Source organism: Orbicella faveolata, unplaced genomic scaffold (genome assembly GCF_042242905.1).
Source record: "Orbicella faveolata isolate gen_17 unplaced genomic scaffold, um_ofav_v1 contig_46, whole genome shotgun sequence".
Classification (NCBI taxonomy): Eukaryota; Metazoa; Cnidaria; class Anthozoa; order Scleractinia; family Merulinidae; genus Orbicella; species Orbicella faveolata.
Window position 1 is genome coordinate 2,508,310 of NW_028301576.1, and position 20,883 is coordinate 2,529,192.

General features: G+C 39.8%; 3 protein-coding genes and 1 long non-coding RNA gene across 4 annotated transcripts; 2 read left to right on the forward strand and 2 right to left on the reverse strand.

The window, feature by feature from the left end:
- Positions 1-1,029: 1,029 nt before the first annotated feature.
- Positions 1,030-2,325, forward strand: LOC149097947 (uncharacterized). The gene is made up of 2 exons (XR_016203945.1): positions 1,030-1,218; positions 1,757-2,325. It is a non-coding gene; the product is annotated as an uncharacterized LOC149097947 (long non-coding RNA).
- Positions 2,326-3,428: 1,103 nt separating this feature from the next.
- Positions 3,429-19,091, forward strand: LOC149097948 (uncharacterized). The gene is made up of 4 exons (XM_089278006.1): positions 3,429-3,488; positions 3,784-3,915; positions 15,915-15,986; positions 16,246-19,091. Exons 1-4 carry the CDS (start codon positions 3,429-3,431, stop codon positions 16,384-16,386), a joined length of 405 nt encoding a protein of 134 aa, XP_089134132.1. The 3' UTR covers positions 16,387-19,091.
- LOC149097949 (zinc finger protein 862-like) lies at positions 6,330-7,555 on the reverse strand. Its single transcript, XM_089277773.1, has one exon. The coding sequence runs from the start codon at positions 7,494-7,496 to the stop codon at positions 6,330-6,332; it is 1,167 nt and encodes a 388-aa protein (XP_089133899.1). The 5' UTR covers positions 7,497-7,555.
- On the reverse strand, positions 7,905-14,599 carry LOC149097950 (uncharacterized). Its single transcript, XM_089277880.1, has one exon. The coding sequence runs from the start codon at positions 13,658-13,660 to the stop codon at positions 8,978-8,980; it is 4,683 nt and encodes a 1,560-aa protein (XP_089134006.1). The 5' UTR covers positions 13,661-14,599; the 3' UTR covers positions 7,905-8,977.
- Positions 19,092-20,883: the final 1,792 nt, after the last annotated feature.

Here is a 20,883-nt window from a genome sequence, read left to right on the forward strand (position 1 = left end):
AGACAGTAACTGTTTGGGTGCCTCTTCACCAGACTCATTCCTGCCTGATCGCTTTGCTCGCTACCGCTCACGCATGTGATCGAAAAGGTGCTCTTTCCGCGTCATTCGGTACCGGCTCCTGATAATTCCTAGCATTATATCCAGGATTATATTTCTGTCAAAAAGGTCATTTATTAATTTTTTTACTCATATATAGTTTGTTGGAGTATAGCCTGCAGTACACCTCGCGCTTGGCGCTCGTTCTCACGCTTCGTGCGCGCGCTTTTGTCCCCGTCTTGTCTCGCGCTAGTTGGAGTGTTACTGAAACTGTCGCGCGTTAGAATGTTAATTTTAAAGGATACCCAAAAAATAATAGAAAATGGTAAAACGTAATATATTATGCAGGCCAAAAATAATTTGCGTAGCGCAAATGGTACTCGATTACGAGTTTTACAGTTACCTCGAAGCATTCTAAGCTCCAATAATTGATAGAGCAACATACTTCTGTTTCTTTCCTGAAGTTGTCTGATACCTTCTCACACCATGACTTGCGATGCCGTGATGACGATCTGCCAAGTCAAAGGATGTGGTCAAGCGCTAAGAAGAGGGCAATTACATGACCATATCGCCAACAACCAAGTGCGCCACTTTTCCCTTTTGGAGAAAGATCGGGCGAACTTGCTCTGGGAATCCTTGGAAAAGGTAACTGATTTTCTCTGCTAAAACATTATTAAGACTAATAACAATACCCTTTATGACTTGCACTTTTTAATTATTATAATATCAAAGTGTTCTCAGATGAAATATCAACGAATTCTTGATATCGGGGACGTAACTAGGCTATAGGCCAACCAAACATCAAATACTACAAGAAAACAAACACGCGGGTACGATTTCCAAAAAAGAAAGAGGATCACCTTGGGATTCAGTTTCTTAGCTTGATCTTATCCTGCTTGGATTTAATGTCCGAGTAACTGTTTAATATAAGTAGTGGTTTGGAATGGAAAGTAATAATCTTTAACGCAATGTCATCTTCCTTTAGATGTCCCTCAACATTAAAAGTAAAGGGACTGGAGTCATTGGCGTATTTAAGTGGCGATTACCCACTCCATTGCGCAGCCAAATTATTTGTTCGCCCCTCTTTGAGAAGTGGGAACGAAAATGGAGACTGTTTGCCAAAGACGACTTCCTTGCCCTGCAATATGTTCAAGGCGTCGAATCCATCCACCTTGATTTAAGGTATGCACCATTGGTTATTAATAGAATTCTTATAGTATACTTCCAAATGCTACAATCCAATTGGCTGAACACGTTTTCTAACAGCCGTTCTGTAAGCGTGCAGTGAATGGAAGGAGTCCACATAATAACGTTTTCTGGTTTTTCTAATGCTTGGAAGAAGATGTAATTATTAAGTTACCACTCGATAAATTGATTGCAAACACTACTAATAAATAAAGTTACCAAACCATTATACGACTTAAAACCTAAATCTTTACCACTGAAACAATGAGCCCGGGAGAACAACTGTAAGATTCAAAAACCATTTCAGTCCGCGGGATTTTGCTGCGGCTTGAAGATTATTGGAAATCGTTTTCTAACGGAAATGTAGTCGGAATTCTACTGAAAATTATGAGCTCGATATTTTATACATTATGGGTATAGCTGCCATTTCATTATGGGTGTTACATACGATACAATCATATTTGATAAGAAAAACTAAGCTCAATGTCTTGCTACTAAACACGTTTTTTCTGAGAACACTGCTTTATTATCATAGCTTCATCATGGAAACAGCAAACGGTAACCAGTCCATCCACGTTGTACACAACGCTAAACTGGCTGAGGGGAAACAGTTGGAAATAAGCCAACGCCTGCTAACCCGCAGCTTGGAACAAATAATGGTCAAAATGGAAATTTTAGAGCCAATGCTGGTTAAATAAATAAATGAACAAATAAAAATAAAACAAATAGAACTTTTAGCATTTCACCACTGAATGAAAAGAATCTTTTTTGACCTTTTTGAAACTACTTTATTACTACACAATTACCTTAGTTACCTTAGTTATCAATGATATGTAGATGATTAATGGGTCAATATTTTTACCAAAATGCGAATCCATGTAGGAGTTAAAGACAGTCGATTTAGTTTTGTTACAAGTATTGCATTAAGAAACTTTTAAAGTTGTATGAAGTTGATAGTTTAACAGGTTGGCCATTGCAATCATTGCATCTGTATTTCAAAAACATCGAATCATTGCTGTATAAATCGGCGAAAGAATAAACTTGTAATCACTGATATATATGTTGTTTATTGCTGAGTTAAATAAACAGTTTCACCTCCTGTTACACGCTTTGCTGATACACCACCATATTGACTTAGTTTAACACAAACGGAGTGCCTGAATTACAAAATGACCCACTATTAGAAGTCAATTTTTTATTTCGGGCGAGGACAGGTGGTGCCGGGGGGAGGTGAGGGAGAAAGGAAGCATACGTTTGTGATTGAACCCGCCAGTCAGATTTAACTGAGTCAGATCTTCAACTACACCGATTGACTTCAGAACACTAGCCTGAATCATATCTTTAAGAGCCATTTTTAGTTGCTATACCTTCCACAACTTTGAAGAGTCCTAGCGGTGCTGATATATAGAACAAGTTTAGTCCTTTTAGTCCTCTTAAAGTGCGAACTTTTATTACTCTTAAATTTCGAACTTTTAGGACTCTTAAAGTTCGAACTTTATTTAAGGACTCTAAAAGTTCGAACTTTAAGGACTGTTAAAATTCGAACTTTAAGGACTGTTAAAATTCGAACTTTAAGGACTCTAAAAGTTCGAACTTTTAGGACTCTTAAAGTTCGAACTTTAAGGACTCTAAAAGTTCGAACTTTAAGGACTCTAAAAGTTCGAACTTTTAGGACTCTTAAAGTTCGAACTTTAAGGACTCTAAAAGTTCGAACTTTTAGGACTCTTAAATTTCGAACTTTAAGGACTCTAAAAGTTCGATAAGGACTCTAAAAGTTCGAACTTTTAGGACTGTTAAAGTTCGAACTTTAAGGCCTCTAAAAGTTCGAACTTTTAGGACTCTTAAATTTCGAACTTTAAGGACTCTAAAAGTTCGAACTTTAAGGACTGTTAAAATTCGAACTTTAAGGACTCTTAAAGTTCGAACTTTAAGGACGTTTAAAGTTCGAACTTTTAGGACTCTTAAAGTTCGAACCTCTAAGACATTTAAGAATCTTGAAAAATTTTAAGAATTATAAGGGAAGTTTGAAGTTGGAACTTTTAGGACAACAGAACTGTATAGGGGGTTCGGACAGTAATTGTAACAGTTTAAATTGTTGTAGTTACATAGGGGACTTTTAAGTAATTGTAGTAAGTTTTTTACGTAAGGGACTTTGCCCAGCTGCTGATATTGATCCCGGAAAACATGTACTCTGTTTCTATCGAATCATGGAAACACGAGTGGAAGTTTGGGAGAACAGGAAATACTGTGGAAACACGCTCCGTCAAGCAAGTGTCTCTACAGCTTTTTTGTGTTCTTCCAAACTTTCACGAGTGTTTCTATAACTTGAGAGAATTATGGAGAACATGTTTTCTATTTCTTTTAGAAAATACCGCGACGAAAAAAAGAAAAAAAACTTGTTTACTATGATCATCAAAATGTAAATTCTCTTTGCTTACGCCATCATTACGTCAATAGCTGGTGCTAGTTCTGTGTTTCTTTCGAGTTAGGGATACATGATTTAAAACCAATCAGCGCACATATTTTTAAAGCTATTTTTCTAAAACATGCTCTTGTTTTCAGGAGGATTTGAGTGTTGTGCATACATCAGTTGTACCCTCATCATGCAAGGATTCATCCCTCATCAAGCCCTCAGAGATCTTTGGCCAGCACAACCCCTTCGTCACACCCTGTTCTGTGCCATCTGAAACTGTAGTAAGTGGAAAAAACGCAGCACAAACTACACGCGTTGAACATTTCTTATGTCCTAGTGTTGTGGATATCTAGGTGGTTTGTGACTCTCAAGTGTTTACTTTAGACTTCAGTATGTCATTAAGTAACGCTTAAAATGCCATACATCGTTCAAAAGAAATGATAAGCATCTAGTTCCTTGTTACAAATTCAATGCAATGTGAGGCAACAAGTGTTGGGAAGTAACAGTGTGATAAACTAATGTTTATTGTCTTGATGTGGCATCAGATTCGTAGCCTAAAGCAGGGGTTTCATTAACGTTTTCAGCAGGAGGGTAAATGGTTTTCACAGGCGGGAAAAACTTTTTAAACAGAACTTCTTTATAAGAAAACCTTTTCTCTAGATGGTCATCCCCACAGCTGGTCAATTTGCCCACTGCCCAGCCCTTAATGAAAACCCTGCTGAAGTGGATGCAGAAGTCTCCTACACGTGAGGGATGTCTGCATGCAGGGAACACTTTCTTAGAATTGCAGCAACATTTATGTTGGAAATGAGTACAACTTATGATGATATATAAATATTAGTTTAGCCAGAGTAGGAACTAAAAATTACTGCACCTTTCATTAACACACCAAGTCTACTCAATCAGGGCTTTCAATAAGATTTGAAGTAGGTGTCTGCCCATATAATAGTAGACGGCTGTGACTATTTAGGTGGCCAAAGGCCACCGTTTCTAGGGGGGTGTGGGGGCATGCCCCCCCAGAAAAATTTTAAATTTAGAAGCTCGGAAATGCGATTTCCAATGTTCTTGGCATAAGAAAGTAAAGTTAATGATGAATATTTACCATTAAAAGAAATATATATTTTTAATTTTTACAGACAAAAGTGAAAAGGTCAAAGGCAATGAAAAAGGTTTACTTCAAAAAAATGAAGTCGCACTTGAGAACAATTTACACCAATTTACACCAAACATCATGATCAGCAAGTGTGGTCGTAATGCTGTGAGAAGATGCTGTCATTCAACTGAAAGTATAGCTAATTTCTTCATCAAAATCTTCACAAACTTCTTCCTCCTTAAAGAATTTTGATGATTACACTGGCCACTAGTTTAGTAGTAATTTATACTTTGACAATTTCTGTACTGTTTCTACTGACAGTTCTAATTCTAGCTTTGTTGACCGTTTTGAAAATAAAATGACACCTGCAACTGTTCAGTCTGAATCTGACTCAAAGTCTGAGTCATAGTCAGAGTGAGATTACTGAATTAACTTCTTTCTCCAAATCTTCAACTCCAATCCCATCTCCCATGGCATTCACTTGTTCTGGAACATCTAGTGCCAGCGGTGGCAGCATATCAACTTGGACAGCAGCATTAGAAACTGTTGGGCAGTTACTGGAAGTGGCACTTGCTGAGATTGATTTAGCAATTTTTCTATGAGCTTTCACTTTATGCCACTTTTTCACTGCTTTCTTGACCAGGCTTTCACACTCCTGTACTTCTGGCCCATTGATTGTAATGTGCATTAGTGATTCCAACATATCACCTTTCAGAGAGCTTCTCAGCCTTGTTTTCAGTCGTTTGACTGCTGATGTCCCTCGCTCCGGCCAGGCGTTGCTTACTGGCAGAGACATGTACACTTCAGCAAGACGAAGAAGCTCTGGCACAAAATGACTGTAAGTCGATTGATTGGAAAGCATGTGATGTAAAAGCCAATCTGTAGGTGTTTGGGATGCCAGTTCCTTGTTCTTTGGTGGCTTAACGACATCTGCTGGCATTTCACTCTTGAGTTTTAAGATGCTGTACTTGAACTTCCGCCACTCACAAATCAATTCCTCTGTCTCCTGGACCTTTGATTCTCCAGTTTCCAGCTGATACAGATATTCTGCAAGGATCTTGATCTCTTTGTCTCCATACTCACTAAAGCTCTGATCAGACTTGGGTGGCGCTGCAACTGGATCAAAGATTTTGAAAGCACTCAAGATGGGAAGGCTATCCTTAAAACGGGAAGCAATATTGTCTTGCAGAGCATGGATATACTTTGAAGTCAGGTTTCTGAGAAGTGTCTCATCATGTGCTGTTAGAGGAGTCAATCCACTGTAGTGCAGTCGGCCGTCTTCGGCAAGATCTCTTCTCAAACATTCCAGGGGTGATTGTTTTTCGGCCACGCTTTTCAGTTCCTCTAAAATAAATTCTACAGCAGGTGCTATGACAGCAAAGGATATGTTTCCTTTCTGAAAGGCTGGCTGAGATGGCTCAGAATTGGCAGGACTTCATGAAGTAAATACACTGCTCCAAGGAATTTCTTCGACTTGATTTGAGTGATCAAGTTTATTGCAACAGGATCACTATCATTGCTGTAGATTTGCAAAGTTTGGATCAAAGGCACAAAGTTAAGAAAAATACCATCTACAGTGCTTTCTGTAGACAGCCATCTTGTTCAGGTGGCCTTCTTAACGCACTTTACAACCCTTTTCTTTACAGAATGTGAAATCTGTAACTCTGCTGAAGCAATAACTGCTTTGGTGTATGCTGCTGTGCACTTTCCCGAGTTGTGGAAGAAAGACCATAGTTGAATCAAAACCTTTTCAACAGTCTTGATATATGAAATGTGGTCATTTGCATCCTCACATGCAAGGGCCAATCTATGGCAGATGCAATGAACATTCAATAACATCTTAGCTTCTCTCTTAAGCTTAGCAGCAACACCATTTTCCTTTCCCATCATTACAGATGCGCCATCAGTTGACAAACCTGATAATTTATTGATATCTAGGTCACAATCTGACAGCTGTTTCACAACAACTGACTTGATGGTTTGAGCATTGGCAGAAGTTGAGCTCTCTGAAATGTCATTCACAGCAAGGAAATCTGTTTTCACTTCATAGGTATCTTGGTCAACATATCTGATGAATGACACAAGCTGCTCTCTCTGGGCAATATCCATTACTTCATCGATCAAGAGACCCATGAAGCTGACTTGCTGTGCCTTCTTCACAACCTCAGATTTTACCATCTCCCCCATCAAAATAAACATTTCTATCACTGATCCTCCTGAGCGATGCTCAAAGAAGTTCATATTTGATAATTCCATTTTCTCTACAACTTCCAAAAGACTGGTAAACTTTGTGTTCGCGATTTCTTCTTTCGCTATCCAGTAAAGAGCCAAGAATGCATTGAAATATACATCTTCCTTTGATTTTTCTCTTTCTTCAAACTCTTTCTGGAAGACAGAAACCCGACTTAAAAGTTCTGCACTCACGGCAGCTTTATTTTGTTGTGAAGTTGAGTGTTCTTCCACGGACTCGCGTTTAAAGCGGACAGCAGGTTCAGTGTTAAACTTTTTGCTCTTGTTTTGAAGATTCGTTGCATCATGTTTTCTACACAAAAGACAAAACATTCCCCTACCTTCTACATAAACTAGCCGGTTCACACCAGTCTTTTTGCAGAAAGAGAATTTTTTGTCAAGGATCCATGTTGCTCGTAATCGATTCATTTCAGTTTGAGTGACAGAATGGCATCTGCTCCCTTGACATGTGTAAAAACTGTGACAGTGTACAGGTTTGTCGACTGAATTTCCAAATGATGAGTGAATAAAGTATTTCATTTCTTCGGCTAATGGCCCTTTGTCTGGCTCAGGAGTTTCGGAAGATTGCGGAGATGACGAGGCATGATCTGTGACTTCAGGTATACTTTCAGTTGGGTTGACTGGCGAAGTTTCATCTGAATCATTGGAATGTGTGGCTTTGTTTTCTGCAATTAATATTCTTAACTAAGCGAAAAACAACACAATGGGTTTTGTGACGATAGGTTTCCTCGGTAAGCTACTGTGACGATAAGTTTTTCCTGCAACACTGTAAATTTTGGACTGAACGGACACTTGAACTGACAACTGGGGGAATCTAACTCTGGAGAGCACTGCTTGGCTGCGGGAACGGAAATTCGTCACGATTTCCTGGTACACGAGGATCTACTTCAATGGTCTTCACTACGGACGTCAAGGAAGAGACATAACTTGGTCCAACAGTAGTTTATTCTGCACTCTAACGTCGCGGGTGAAACTGACATACTCGGCGGAGTAGCCGCTGTAAAATCGTAAGGATGTAGCCGATGTAATCGATGTAATCGATGTAATCAAAAAAGCTTTACAAACGTACTTGCTTATATATCATCCTTTACACGTCAAGTGTTTACAATATGCTAATGTAACTTCAAGTATACAATACGAGCGGAAAGTACTTAATTAAGGAAGCGAATTCTAATCAACACCACGAGGCTTCCAAAATTAAAAATAGAGTGCTAGGATTAAAATCACACAGGCTGAGATTAAGATAGAACAAACTTAGGAAATTAAAAGTGAGATACTTAAATTTGAAATTCTGAATTGGTGTTACCGACAGCAAGAAAAAATTATCCTATGAATAGAAAGCATTAAAAACTCCATTAGTGAAAAGCATTTCAGCTGGCTAACCTCCGAGAAAACTAATAAAACTTCATTAGTGAAAAGTAGTTCAGCTGACTAGTTTCTGGGGGAACGGAAAGTAGATTGTAATAATAAAAAGAAACTCAAATGACCCGATAACGAACTACTTGTCTTCTAAATGAAAGTTAGTGAAACAGCATTGCACACGCTCAGGTATACAAAGAATCGGCAAAGTACAATGAAGAACAAAACTTAAGATTTCCAGTAGTTAGCTGAAAAGAGGCTACTGTTGGCTTTTCTACATTTTCCAAATAATAAAGAAATGTCTGTCCAATGGAGAATTTTCTCATAACATTCCTCCCACCTTAAAATCGAGACCTCCTGGTCGAGCAAGACGTATAAAAGGAATGTACAACTCAACTTGACTATCTGAACATGGTTTATAAGCGTTAAAATGGTCTCCAGAAAATTCGTAAAAATCTTTCTTGGTACTTTAATATTCCTTATCAAATTTCTTTCCATTAACTTGTCTCTTTTGGGAAAACTGTCTACTTGTCTACTTCGACACTGAAATCCCTCCTATAATCTCATTTCTGTGAGGATATATTTCTCATTAACCTGTTTGTCTATATGCGTCAATAATGCGTTCTTCTCCTCTTCCTCTCTCAAAATTCCTGGTCAATGGTAAACTGGCTCTCTTGATTCTTTACATTTCGGTAGACATGAATCTCTTGTGGTAACCTAGAACTGTTTTCTTTGCTTGAAGACATGGCCTTTAAGGTTTTCTGAACATCACCGGTTCCAAAGAGCGATACGGCTGACTTCAACGTTTTAACTCTCGGTACGTTTCTTTCATTTTGGGCTTCACTCTGGTCAGATCTCTTGTAATTCGCTAGGCTAAGTGGGGTACAAATTTCGTGACCACCTTGAAGGATATCATTGGGGGTTTCCTGGAAGAAGAACTTGGGTAGATTCTGAATAACGGGCTTGTCGTTGTTTTCCGTGGGTGGCGTGCATGAAGCAGTCAGTAGGTATAGGACAATGAGCAGCAAAAGTAGGAGTGACTGGTGAGAAAACATCAGTTTGTTCTTTTCATTACGTTGAACAAATTTGGACTTTAAAATCTCTGGTAAAGGCGCTAGATTTGCATCACTGACCACGGTGTTCTTTTCATTCAACTTCTGCTGGGAAAGGAAGGTTCCCATCACTGGCACAGTCTTTGTGCTGGCTTGTTCTCCAACGTATCCTGTTCCTTTGAAGGAAAGAGTACCATCTACTAGATCAATAAGGGCTCCGTTCTTATGTAGAAAACCTCGACCAAGGATAGCATCGTAGGTCAGGTTCTGCATGACATGAAACTCACAGGTATATTCTCTTGCTTGCAACTGTAAAGGTATCATAATCTTTCCTAACACTGGGACTTTCTCTCCGCTTACTGTCTGAACAGCCGATAAGGAACCTTCGCTCATATTAGGCGGGAATTGACCATAAATCTTCGTGAAAAACTGTTCGTGTATGGCCGATACGCACGCTCCAGTATCCACGAGTAACTGAACTGCTTGGCCTGCTATTTCACCTTCTGTAGTTAGATCACTGCACTTTAGCTTGAAATCCTTTTTACCAGACGAGAAATCGTTGCTTGGCTGAGCTGCTGACTTCGATTGACGGTGTTTTGTTGCGGGCAAAGATACTTGCTTATGCGAGATTTGTGGTTGTCGCTTATTGGCTCTTGTCAGCTTCACTTCTTGTTGTGACTGTGTTGTACTTGTTGCTTTTTCCTGGCTGTTTGTCTTCTCTTGCTTTGGTAGCGCGGTTAACACACGATCTGACGAGTTTTCTTCTCCTTCAAATGTTAGTTTGCAAGTGCGTACTGGCTGACGGGAGCTTTGTTCAGCTGATCCTGAACTCCTTACTTTGTTGTCATGGTAATTTAGAACTCGCTGGGCATACTGAGCATCTAATACGGACAAATGAGCCGAGGGATGAGTTGCCAGACGCTGATTTTCTTCCTGATTGTAATTCGCATGGTACTCTTGGCTCCCTTCTTGGTTCTGGTACGGGCTTTCTGGCTGGTAATAATAGTAACAGTTATGTTGGATATGGCCAGTGCGTCCACACCTATAGCACACGGTACGGTTACGTCGGGCGAGGCGGTCCATGCGATTTACTCGTTGGTTCAGATTTTCTAAACCGTTTTCCATTCGGCGAATTTCTTTCAGCAATTCCGGCATCTCTCTATTGTTGGCTTCTGAAAACGCGGCGATGCTACCTGTATTTCCATCTCTGGCGTGACTGCCGTCAAATTTTTCTGATACTTTTCCTAAGAGTTTCTCCAACTTTGTTTGCAATTCTGGTGGTTGCTGATTGCTTGGGTTACCTGGGAAGCCCAACTTGGGTAGTTGACCTTTATAGATGTCTCGTGTAAACTGTTCATCGATTACTGTCATGCCTGCTCCGGTATCTACGAGTAACGTAATGTCTTGGCCATTTAGCTGGGCAGTGACTGTTAGGTCACGTGGCTTGGCTTGATTATTTGTAATGTTACACTGTTCATCGGTTAAACATGAAGTTTCACGTTTTGTCTGGGCAGGATCTGGCTTATGGTTAGGCAAGCTGCCATTGTTGACTTCAGTGGATTCTCTTCCGGCGGAAGTACTATGTTTTGGCTGAGAGGGATCTAGAACCGAGGGATTCCCGATGTTCCCGTCCGTGCACAGGTCAACACTAACATCTGTATCTGCTCTAATTCTGGTTTTGGTACGGCGTACAGCGTTAGGAAATGGGACATCATGTTTTTTCTGACCCTGTGGTGGGTTAATCCTCTGGTTTCCGCTGAGTTCGTTCGGTTTCAGTGGACTAGTGACCAGGGGCTGACGTATTTCCGGTTTGGGCTTAGTTTCCAGGTTTTCAGGTAACTCGCGCTCGGGACGGGCAGCGGTTGTTACTTCACAAGTTGCTTTGTTTTCATTATTTGACTCCATTGTTTGTTGACCACCTCCGGAGTTTGGTTTTGATACTTCAATAACCACAGTTGGCGACTGATTTTTCTTTACTTGACCTTGCTGGATCACTTCTGGGACCAAGGAAGACGTATTTGGCAACTGCTGAGACAGTTCCTTGCCAATTTGCGATCCGACAACGCTCCAGTTTATTCTTGGAAACTCGCCTCCTTCTTTTGGAATTGTCTGGTGAATTGTATTTTGTTCTAGCGGCGCGACGAAACTATCATCGTAATCTCCATCATCGAGCACGGTCATACGCGGGCCACTTGCATTAAACTGAGAAGGCAATTCGCTCCGTCGTGGGGTTTGATTGTAGCCTGAGCGGGAAGGATAATTTTCGTTTGTTTGACGTCGCTGCGGGTTCGGCTGGAATCGGTCGTAGTTACTGGTTTCTCGTGAAGATCTCTGGTTACAATTTTGTTGAATATGTCCAACTCTTCCGCAAGTATAACAGATGGGTCGACCTTCTCGTGTTCGCTGTCTCGGCTGATCAACCTGATTTGGCGGATTTCGTCGAGCCAGCCCTTTAATCCGAGCATCCATTTGGCGAGAAAGTTCTTCTAATTTATCTTCCATTCGTCGAAGTTCGCGCATGAAATCTGGATTTTCTCTCCTGTTTGGTTCTGCATATGCTGCCAGAATCGCTGTATTGTCACCCTTGGATGGCGTTTTCTCTACAAGTTCATTTAATTTTGCTTGTAATTGCGACGGTTGCTGTATACCTGGGTTAGCCGGGAGGCCCGCGATCCATGCATCAAGCTTGGCAAGGAGTTTAGCGTCAGTTAACGTATCCTCTGCTTTAGCGGGTTCCTTATTTTGTTGAAGTTTTTCGCTTATCTCTTCCATTTTTGCTAGGAGCGCACGGCTGGTCGCGCTTGCTTCAGTTATTCCAGTGGGATGACTCGGTTGTCGCGCCACGCCAGTTACAGGAGAACCCATGGTGTTTTTCACTGCACAAGTCAGCCTTGCTATTTCTTCAGCCTCGCGGAATGACTTGGGTTGTCTTAACAGTACTGTCTCCCTAACTTCTGGCCGTAACCCTTGGACAAAGTAACGCATCTTTTCTGCGTCAGTAATGCTCAACCGCCTGAACTTGTTTGTTAAGTCAGTTAGATATGTGTCCAAAGGTTCTATTGCTCCTTGTTGGCGAGTGGTAACTGCCTGCCAAATTATCCAGCTCTGGTTATCATTTGCAAACCTCTCTCTCAAAGAATCCCTCAGGTCGGCGTACGTGGACTTCTGATCAAGGGGTAAGGAGTAATAGAAATCTTCTGCGGGTCCGGCTAGATTCATTACCAGCTCCGCCTGTGCTGTTCTACTGGTTAGGTCTATGCGGCGAAGAGTTAGGTAATTTTCTATTTTATCCAACCATCGGTTCACATCTTCAGAGTCATAACCATGGAAAGGAGCCGGTCTTCGCGTGCTGACTGTTTCTGGAATTGGTTCTTGCTCCAATGCACTGGCTGTTTGCTGTTGGGCCCTCTGTTGTAACCTCAACTGGGTATGTAGAGTAGCCATTTGTTCTCTTAATTCTCTAAGTGTTTCAGCTTCCATGATGACTGATAGGTCGGGTTGATTTCTCTCGCTTTCTATTCTCTTTTCTTTGTTATTGTTTTGATTTTCTTCGTGTTCGCTATCCTCTGAATCTTCTCGCTCGCTTTCCGTTTCTGTGTATCCGAAGTCGGCGCTAGGGACAGAGTCGCTGCGAGTCTTTGTTTTGTTTTGGTTTGGTTTTTTATAATTTATGCTATCTCCTACTTGACTGTGATTAGTCAACTGTGAATTAATTAACAGGTTTGAGTTATGTGCTAAACTCGAGTTCTGTTCTAGATCTGGCTCTTCGTTTTCGGGTTCGCTGATTTCTTCGACTTCTAAAGCAATCTGAGGGCCGATCTGTAACTGCCTGGAGTCAATTGGAGTGAAGTCTTCTAAGGAACTGCTATCGCTTGTTGCACGCGGTCCACAGGGAGTGGCTTGTTTTGATGAACTCGGTTGAACAATGGACGACTCTTGGCGTTGATCTACACTGATATTTATGGCTTCTCTGTTCGTACTATCGGCCTGACTTGGACTGGAAAATGCGGTGGACAAACGTGGGCCGTCTCTGGGTCTGCTTGGCTGGATTTCCTCGTTTAAATCTAACGCGTGCGTCGACGACTCGTGGACGACACTTCGATAATATGGTAATTCACACAACAATGTACAATTCTCTTCTTCTGACAACGAAGCTTGTACTTCTTTATTTACTTTAGGCGTACTGGCTTTAACTACGGGAACGGCTGATTTCCTACTTCGTAAATTATACGGCGAAAGTTTCTTCTTAAAAACTCTCTTCACGGACTTCATATATGAGGACAAAGAATTGATTTTGTACTCACGTTACTTGAGCGGCTTTTATCCTTTGTTCGCACTCAAGGGATTACAACAACTAGCGTCTTCGGTGAACTTGAATCTGCTCTGGGGCCTTGATAACGTCCTTGGAAGATCCACGAAGTACCCGGATTCTCCACCACTGTGACGATAGGTTTCCTCGGTAAGCTACTGTGACGATAAGTTTTTCCTGCAACACTGTAAATTTTGGACTGAACGGACACTTGAACTGACAACTGGGGGAATCTAACTCTGGAGAGCACTGCTTGGCTGCGGGAACGGAAATTCGTCACGATTTCCTGGTACACGAGGATCTACTTCAATGGTCTTCACTACGGACGTCAAGGAAGAGACATAACTTGGTCCAACAGTAGTTTATTCTGCACTCTAACGTCGCGGGTGAAACTGACATACTCGGCGGAGTAGCCGCTGTAAAATCGTAAGGATGTAGCCGATGTAATCGATGTAATCGATGTAATCAAAAAAGCTTTACAAACGTACTTGCTTATATATCATCCTTTACACGTCAAGTGTTTACAATATGCTAATGTAACTTCAAGTATACAATACGAGCGGAAAGTACTTAATTAAGGAAGCGAATTCTAATCAACACCACGAGGCTTCCAAAATTAAAAATAGAGTGCTAGGATTAAAATCACACAGGCTGAGATTAAGATAGAACAAACTTAGGAAATTAAAAGTGAGATACTTAAATTTGAAATTCTGAATTGGTGTTACCGACAGCAAGAAAAAATTATCCTATGAATAGAAAGCATTAAAAACTCCATTAGTGAAAAGCATTTCAGCTGGCTAACCTCCGAGAAAACTAATAAAACTTCATTAGTGAAAAGTAGTTCAGCTGACTAGTTTCTGGGGGAACGGAAAGTAGATTGTAATAATAAAAAGAAACTCAAATGACCCAATAACGAACTACTTGTCTTCTAAATGAAAGTTAGTGAAACAGCATTGCACACGCTCAGGTATACAAAGAATCGGCAAAGTACAATGAAGAACAAAACTTAAGATTTCCAGTAGTTAGCTGAAAAGAGGCTACTGTTTCCAAATAATAAAGAAATGTCTGTCCAATGGAGAATTTTCTCATAACAGTTTATGAGAAAATAATTGCAAAGTCAAAATTTATTCAAAATACCTGTTCCAGTTCCTGGTTTCTTTGTAAAGAATGAAAACACTTCAGTCTGTTCGAGGCTGCGCTTGGCCGCCATCTTTGTTCAACCAACCACATGGTAATAGTTTGGGAGCGAGGCTAAATTTCATTAAGATACCGCTGAAAATGGCTGAGCGTTTCTCAATCAGTTGCGATCCGTCGCGGTACAGAAATCGTGTTGATATATGCTTTATTCTAAAATTCTCAAGGCAAGTGTGCACTTTATTTTATCAGATTTATTTGAACTGAAAAATGGGTAGGCTGTAAACATTTTAAGAGTTGTATTTTTGAACTATTTGTTGACAAACATGGCCAAGTACTCGATGACTCGCAGCTGCCGGAGCTCCGGCGGTAGCCGGCTTCTAATGAAAGCCCTGCTCAATCAATGGTTCCTTGTTTCCCTACCATCACTTATCTTAGTGAACCTCTCAGGAAACAGATGTTTACTTGAACTGCAGTGGTTTTAAAATATCACATCGGTGGGGTGTGATTGGTAGATTTTGTTTCATTTTGTTTGTTTCTGGTTTTGAAAGTTTTTTTTGTTTTTGTAATTTGTGGGTGGTGCGCTGGCCTCCAGATTGAGCGGTCTGGGTTCAAGCCCTGGCCGGGGACATGCGTTGCGGTCTTGGCAAAACATTTTACTCTCACAGTGCCTCTCTCCACCCAGGTGTATAAATGGGTACCAGCGAATTTTATGCTGGGGGTAACTCTGTGATGGACTAGCATCCCATCCAGGGGGGCAGTAGAAATGCTCCTAGTGGCTTCGTGCTAAGAAACAGGGATCAGCTCTGGCCTGATGAGCCACTTGGCTCATGTGTGGACTTAACTACCTTAGTTCCCCAATACAAATCTCAAATCTTGTCAGTTTACAACCTTAGTAAGTAAAGTAACTATTGTACCAGGGTAGCCAATTCAGCAAGGAGGCTGGTATCCAAAGTTGCCCTGGTAAATAAAGATATGTGCAATTTAAAAATCCTATAACTATAATAAAGTACAATTTAAAAAATTCTTAATTCTAAATTCTAACCTTACTTAAAATATAACCATGGCATCTTTTCATTTCAGCGACACCGAAGAAAAGGGCATCCTATGCGCTTATTACGATTTCAAGAGACTCCTCAGAAATCAACACCAAAGGTAATATTATTATTGCTGTTTTTGTTCTCAAAGCATGCGACCGAGAACAAATCATTACAAACACCGTTCTTTCCTATTCCATTATTAGTTTGCCTGTTACAGCCTGTTTGTAGTTACTGCAATTGTACATGTATAGAAATGAGAATACTGGATTATAGTTGGTGTAATCAAGAATATTATTCTGTCCTTAGTCTAGAGACAATGTGAGTGGCTGTAATTGTTTTGTTGGTATCTATATTCCCGTTTTTGTTTATCTTAGCAGCTTGACACAGCATGGGAACAAGTAGCATGTGGCAAAACACCTGATCAACAGTTGCTTACACAGCAAGCAAATCAGTTCTTGGCCAGCTACCGACCAACAGCTCGTACGCTACACTTCAATACAACTACAGTGGCTTAAACTGCGACACCTAGAAGATGGTTTGTCAATGATCACAAACCTGTGATGAGGATTTTTGTTAGAACTTCTGTCACCTTCTGTTATTCTAGATGGCTCTTTTCATACATAAAATATTGTGTAAAAAAAAAGTTGAAAACTTAAGAATGAATAATGGTCAAACCAAAGTAAGTAATGAAAAAATGCCAGATGAGATCTGTAATGGACAATTGCCTTTGATTTAGGTTCTGTATTGTCCATGTTTGTGTGTGGTATTCATTCTCTAACAAGGACAGTGTCCTGGCTGATTACAGTACATGTATATGAAGTTTTTTGTTGTAACTTGCATAAGATCTTATTGCTGAATGTCACCAAATGTACATAATTTTATCAGTTGGATCGAAAAATTCTACAGAACAAAAGAGAACCAGCATTTTGAGGGAGAAGTACAGGATCACAAAGATAGAAGAGGATTACAGTTCATGAAATTTGATCAAAATGTGTCAAGATGTCAAGAAATAAATACTGCCTTGTAAAGTTTGTATACAGGCATACGTGTACGTATTAAAACATGATGACATATCAGCCAGGTAGTGTCCCATGTCATAAGAGTGCTGGAACATTTTCTCGGCTCTTTGTTATTAAGCCTACTTATGAGGGAGACAAAGGAGGCCATATAGGACCCATGGTAATTGATATCAGTTATACAAATCATGTATGAGGGGCTTGCGGTGCAGGAAACTTAACATTGTTCAGTACACACAAACACATGTTGCCTTAAACATGGATTTTTGTTTGTTTGTTTTTTGTTTTGTTTTTTTTTGGTCAGTTAAGGGTAATGGTCGTGAGTCGCTTTTATTTTTATTGTACATTATTTCCGATATAGTGGAGTTTAATTTCGGCACGTTGATCTTTGGAACTTAAAGTCAGTGTTAACAAAACTTGTAGAAATTCAATTCAGACTCCTTTTTGAGTACAGAAAGTAAATGTAAGTGGATGTGTGTAACAATGTGAATGGAAGGAAGTGGCTCAAGTACAATCCAGAAGTTCCCTGGCCTGTCTTGCCCTTAGTTTGGGACTTAGATTCTTTTAAACAGAAATTTCCTGTGATTGCATCTTTATGTACTGCAAATGTATGTATAAGAGAAGTCAAGTTACAAACGTATTTCTTTTAGTCGTAATGAAAATCTTTCCTCAGTGTTTGTTTTCTCACTTTTGAGGTGGTTTTACCCGCGTAGCCTTTGCAGCTGGGAAAAAAAGGAGCATTGATCTCTTTGTGTTCCTTTAGGAGAGAAGTCTAGTCTTACTCTATGCTTGTATCAGTTTTTCTCACTGGAGTAAATGGCCTTAAAATAATTCCAATGCTTAACATCGTTGGAAGAGGAGTTAAAGGTAATTCGTCCCTGTGTTTGCAAAGATAGTTTTTTCATCTAAAGGGCATGTTCAGAGGGTTAGGTTTTTAATTGTTTGGGTCCTGTTTTGAATAGCAGCCCATTGGCATTATAGACCTGCAAAACTTGCAAGGCAAGGAGACCATTTTGTCATTGTTTGAATGAGAGAGTTGAAATAATTGGGCTAGAAATTTAACATTTTGTGTGGGAGCAATCGTGTAGTAAAAAAAAATCTTGTAATTGTGTAGGGTTTTGTTGCAGTGTTTTAATCATTTATTACTGTATAATATACTTGAAAGGTACACAAAAATATATAATATCAATATATATGATAATTAACGCATTCGCTTTAGGTTAAACTCCAATTAAGATTGATAAGCCTCTCAGTGGGGTCTAATAACATAGTAATTATTTCACAGTTGCATCATTGCAAAAAAAAAAAAAAAAAAACGGATAAAGAAACAGTTGCCTCGGTGGGCAGTTCACTATAGCTAAATTTAGTTAGCTAAATTTGGGAAGAGTTATTTTGCCCTAATTTAGAGATGGGTGTGCGGCTTTGTGTTTCCAAAAGAGCTGCTAGAGACTGTTGATTTGTTTTCATTCCACTCCTGATCTAGAGAGTATTTAAAAGACTTAAGTTCAGTTTCACTTGATGATTTCTCCTTTCCTTCTCTTCATACATTACCAATACTTCGTCGGGAGAATGTAGTTTTTCATCGTAAAAGCTACTTGAGAATTTTCACTTATTCTTGTTGAAAGACTACACTCTAAATGAAATGTAGATAAAGAATCATTTTGGCAACTTTTCCAGTTGTCATGGTAACAAAGTGTGTTGGTATTGTATTGAGCGCACAATCAGTAGAGGTCTTAGTGTCACAATTACAAAGAATTGAAAATCGGATAGGCCTGTGATTAAATCAAGAATTGAACGAGTTTTTAAGTTGCATGGCTGTTACGAAAATGGGTAGTATAGTTTTAATACAATCATTGATGATTGTTGATTTTAACATTGTATCCTGGTTGAAATAGAATGATTCTCGACAAAGCAAACGTGTTCTCCCAAGTTCCCTCTCTACTTAGACTATTGTTTTGATTTCTCGAGAGTCAAGCTATGTCATTGTTTTTAGTTAACGCTGTGTGTGTTTATACTAACTACTTAATAACCGAGAGTGAGGTCGTTACGGGAAAATCTCAAACTGAGGCCTTGCCGTATTGACCGAGCGATAGCGAGGTCAATACGGTAGGCCGAGGTTTGAGATTTTCCCGTAACGACCGAACGGTCGAGGTTAATAAGTTGTTTATAATATGGCTCATGAATTAAAGAAAAGAAAAAAATTATTCGAGCGGAAATCGTCAATTTACATCCGGCGATGCGCGCGTTTACCGATTTATTCATCGTCTCAAACCCAGGGCAAAGCTACACAGTCAGTGAAGTTTACCTATTCCGTGAAAAACACACATTTCTTTACGGGAAAAATGATTGTAACAGCCTCAAAAAGGTGTTTTAGTATCGTGGTGCCACAACTTGATGGGAGAGTTTTTCCGACTTTTGTGGCAAAACGTCAACGCATATAGAAAAAACAGAAAAAAATAGTCCAAACCAACGGTCTTTCGGTGAAAGAAAATACTAATGCTTCAGAATGTACTGCTCAGAATAACTCGATCCCCGCATTCGCTATGGACAACATATCTTTGCCTTCTTCATTCTGGGATTTATGGATGAACTTTTCAAGCCTTGTGAACGTCTAAAGCTACCTGCAGTTATCAGAAACACTGCTACCGACGGAAACCGCCCGATTGTTTATATTTGATGATCCTGGAAGCTGATTTACACTTGCTTGTGTTAAAGCGAGAGAATCTATTTGATGAGAACTGTTGCGGAGTTCAATATTCAGTAATTGTTGTGACTAAGATGATAACTTATAAGTTTCTTCGTGGTGTTCTGCTCAGGATGCATGACAGATCTGCCTATGGTGTTTTTCACTTAGCGATTTTAGCTTTACCAGACTCGGTAAACTTTGATTGTTTTTCACCATTGCCCGCCAAGGTTCCGGCTGGTAAGTCAAAAACGTCTTCTATATAATTTTTTTTTGAGGAAAAATCTCTAAACTTTTAGCTACTCGGATTAAATTTACTTTCTCTTACTGTTTTTAATCGGCTTTCATCGTTTCAATGCGCTTGAATTTTCAGAGCCGGGCTCTTCCTAATTTGCATAATCTGTAATCGGCCCGTGGGCATTACGGCTGCATAATGACCGCTCAGATCTCGTTCTTAGCCAATCAGAACGCGCGTTATATCGACCATAAGGCAAAGCCATATAATAATAAATATTATCAATTGGTAGAAGAGAACTTTTTTTTCCAGTGGATATGCGTTATTTTTTACCAGTAATTTTTTTTTCCTATGTAAATACACTTCTTTTTTTACAGTGTACAGAAATAGAGTATTTGAGAGTTACTTTTGGTGCTATTTTCTAGTCTTGCATTTTCTTGCTAAAGTTCATGAAATTCCATCGAGAAGATTCAGAGCCAGCTTAACTTTTCGAAAATTTAAAGTGGTTCTGAACCCACTAGACAGAATTTCTTTAAATTTTGCAAAACGTTGCATCTAATATTCTTATCACAATTCCCATTGTAAAGATGGGGGTCACCGAGCTCTTTTTGAGTGATAACCACTTTTAAAAAGCTAAAATTTAGTGTATTTTTAGAAACAGGTTATGTTTTTATGATAACCTATCATGCCATAAAAATTACTGTTGCTAGTTTACCAACGGCTGGGTATTTATGTCATACCTTCAGAGCGTTTTCACTCACGTGGCCAGCGGCCATGTAAATTTATTGGAACAAAACAAAATGTTTACATCAGACAAAAGCTAAGTAAGTCCCACCGCTTGCAACCTCGTTCCCAGGGTCCTCTCTCTTCTTCCCTCGAGAAAGTACCCTGGTTGCGGCTGGTCACGTGTCTGCTAGCTTTAGGCAGTTCCAGAAAAAATGATCGGAGGGACGGGCAGGACAGTTAAAGTTTGTTTCCACTTAGCTCACCTACTGAGACTAGTAGGGAGTGAAATTTGTAACTTTGTTCGAACTCACAGCAAAGGCATTGACACATTCGATATTGGAGTTCAATGCAT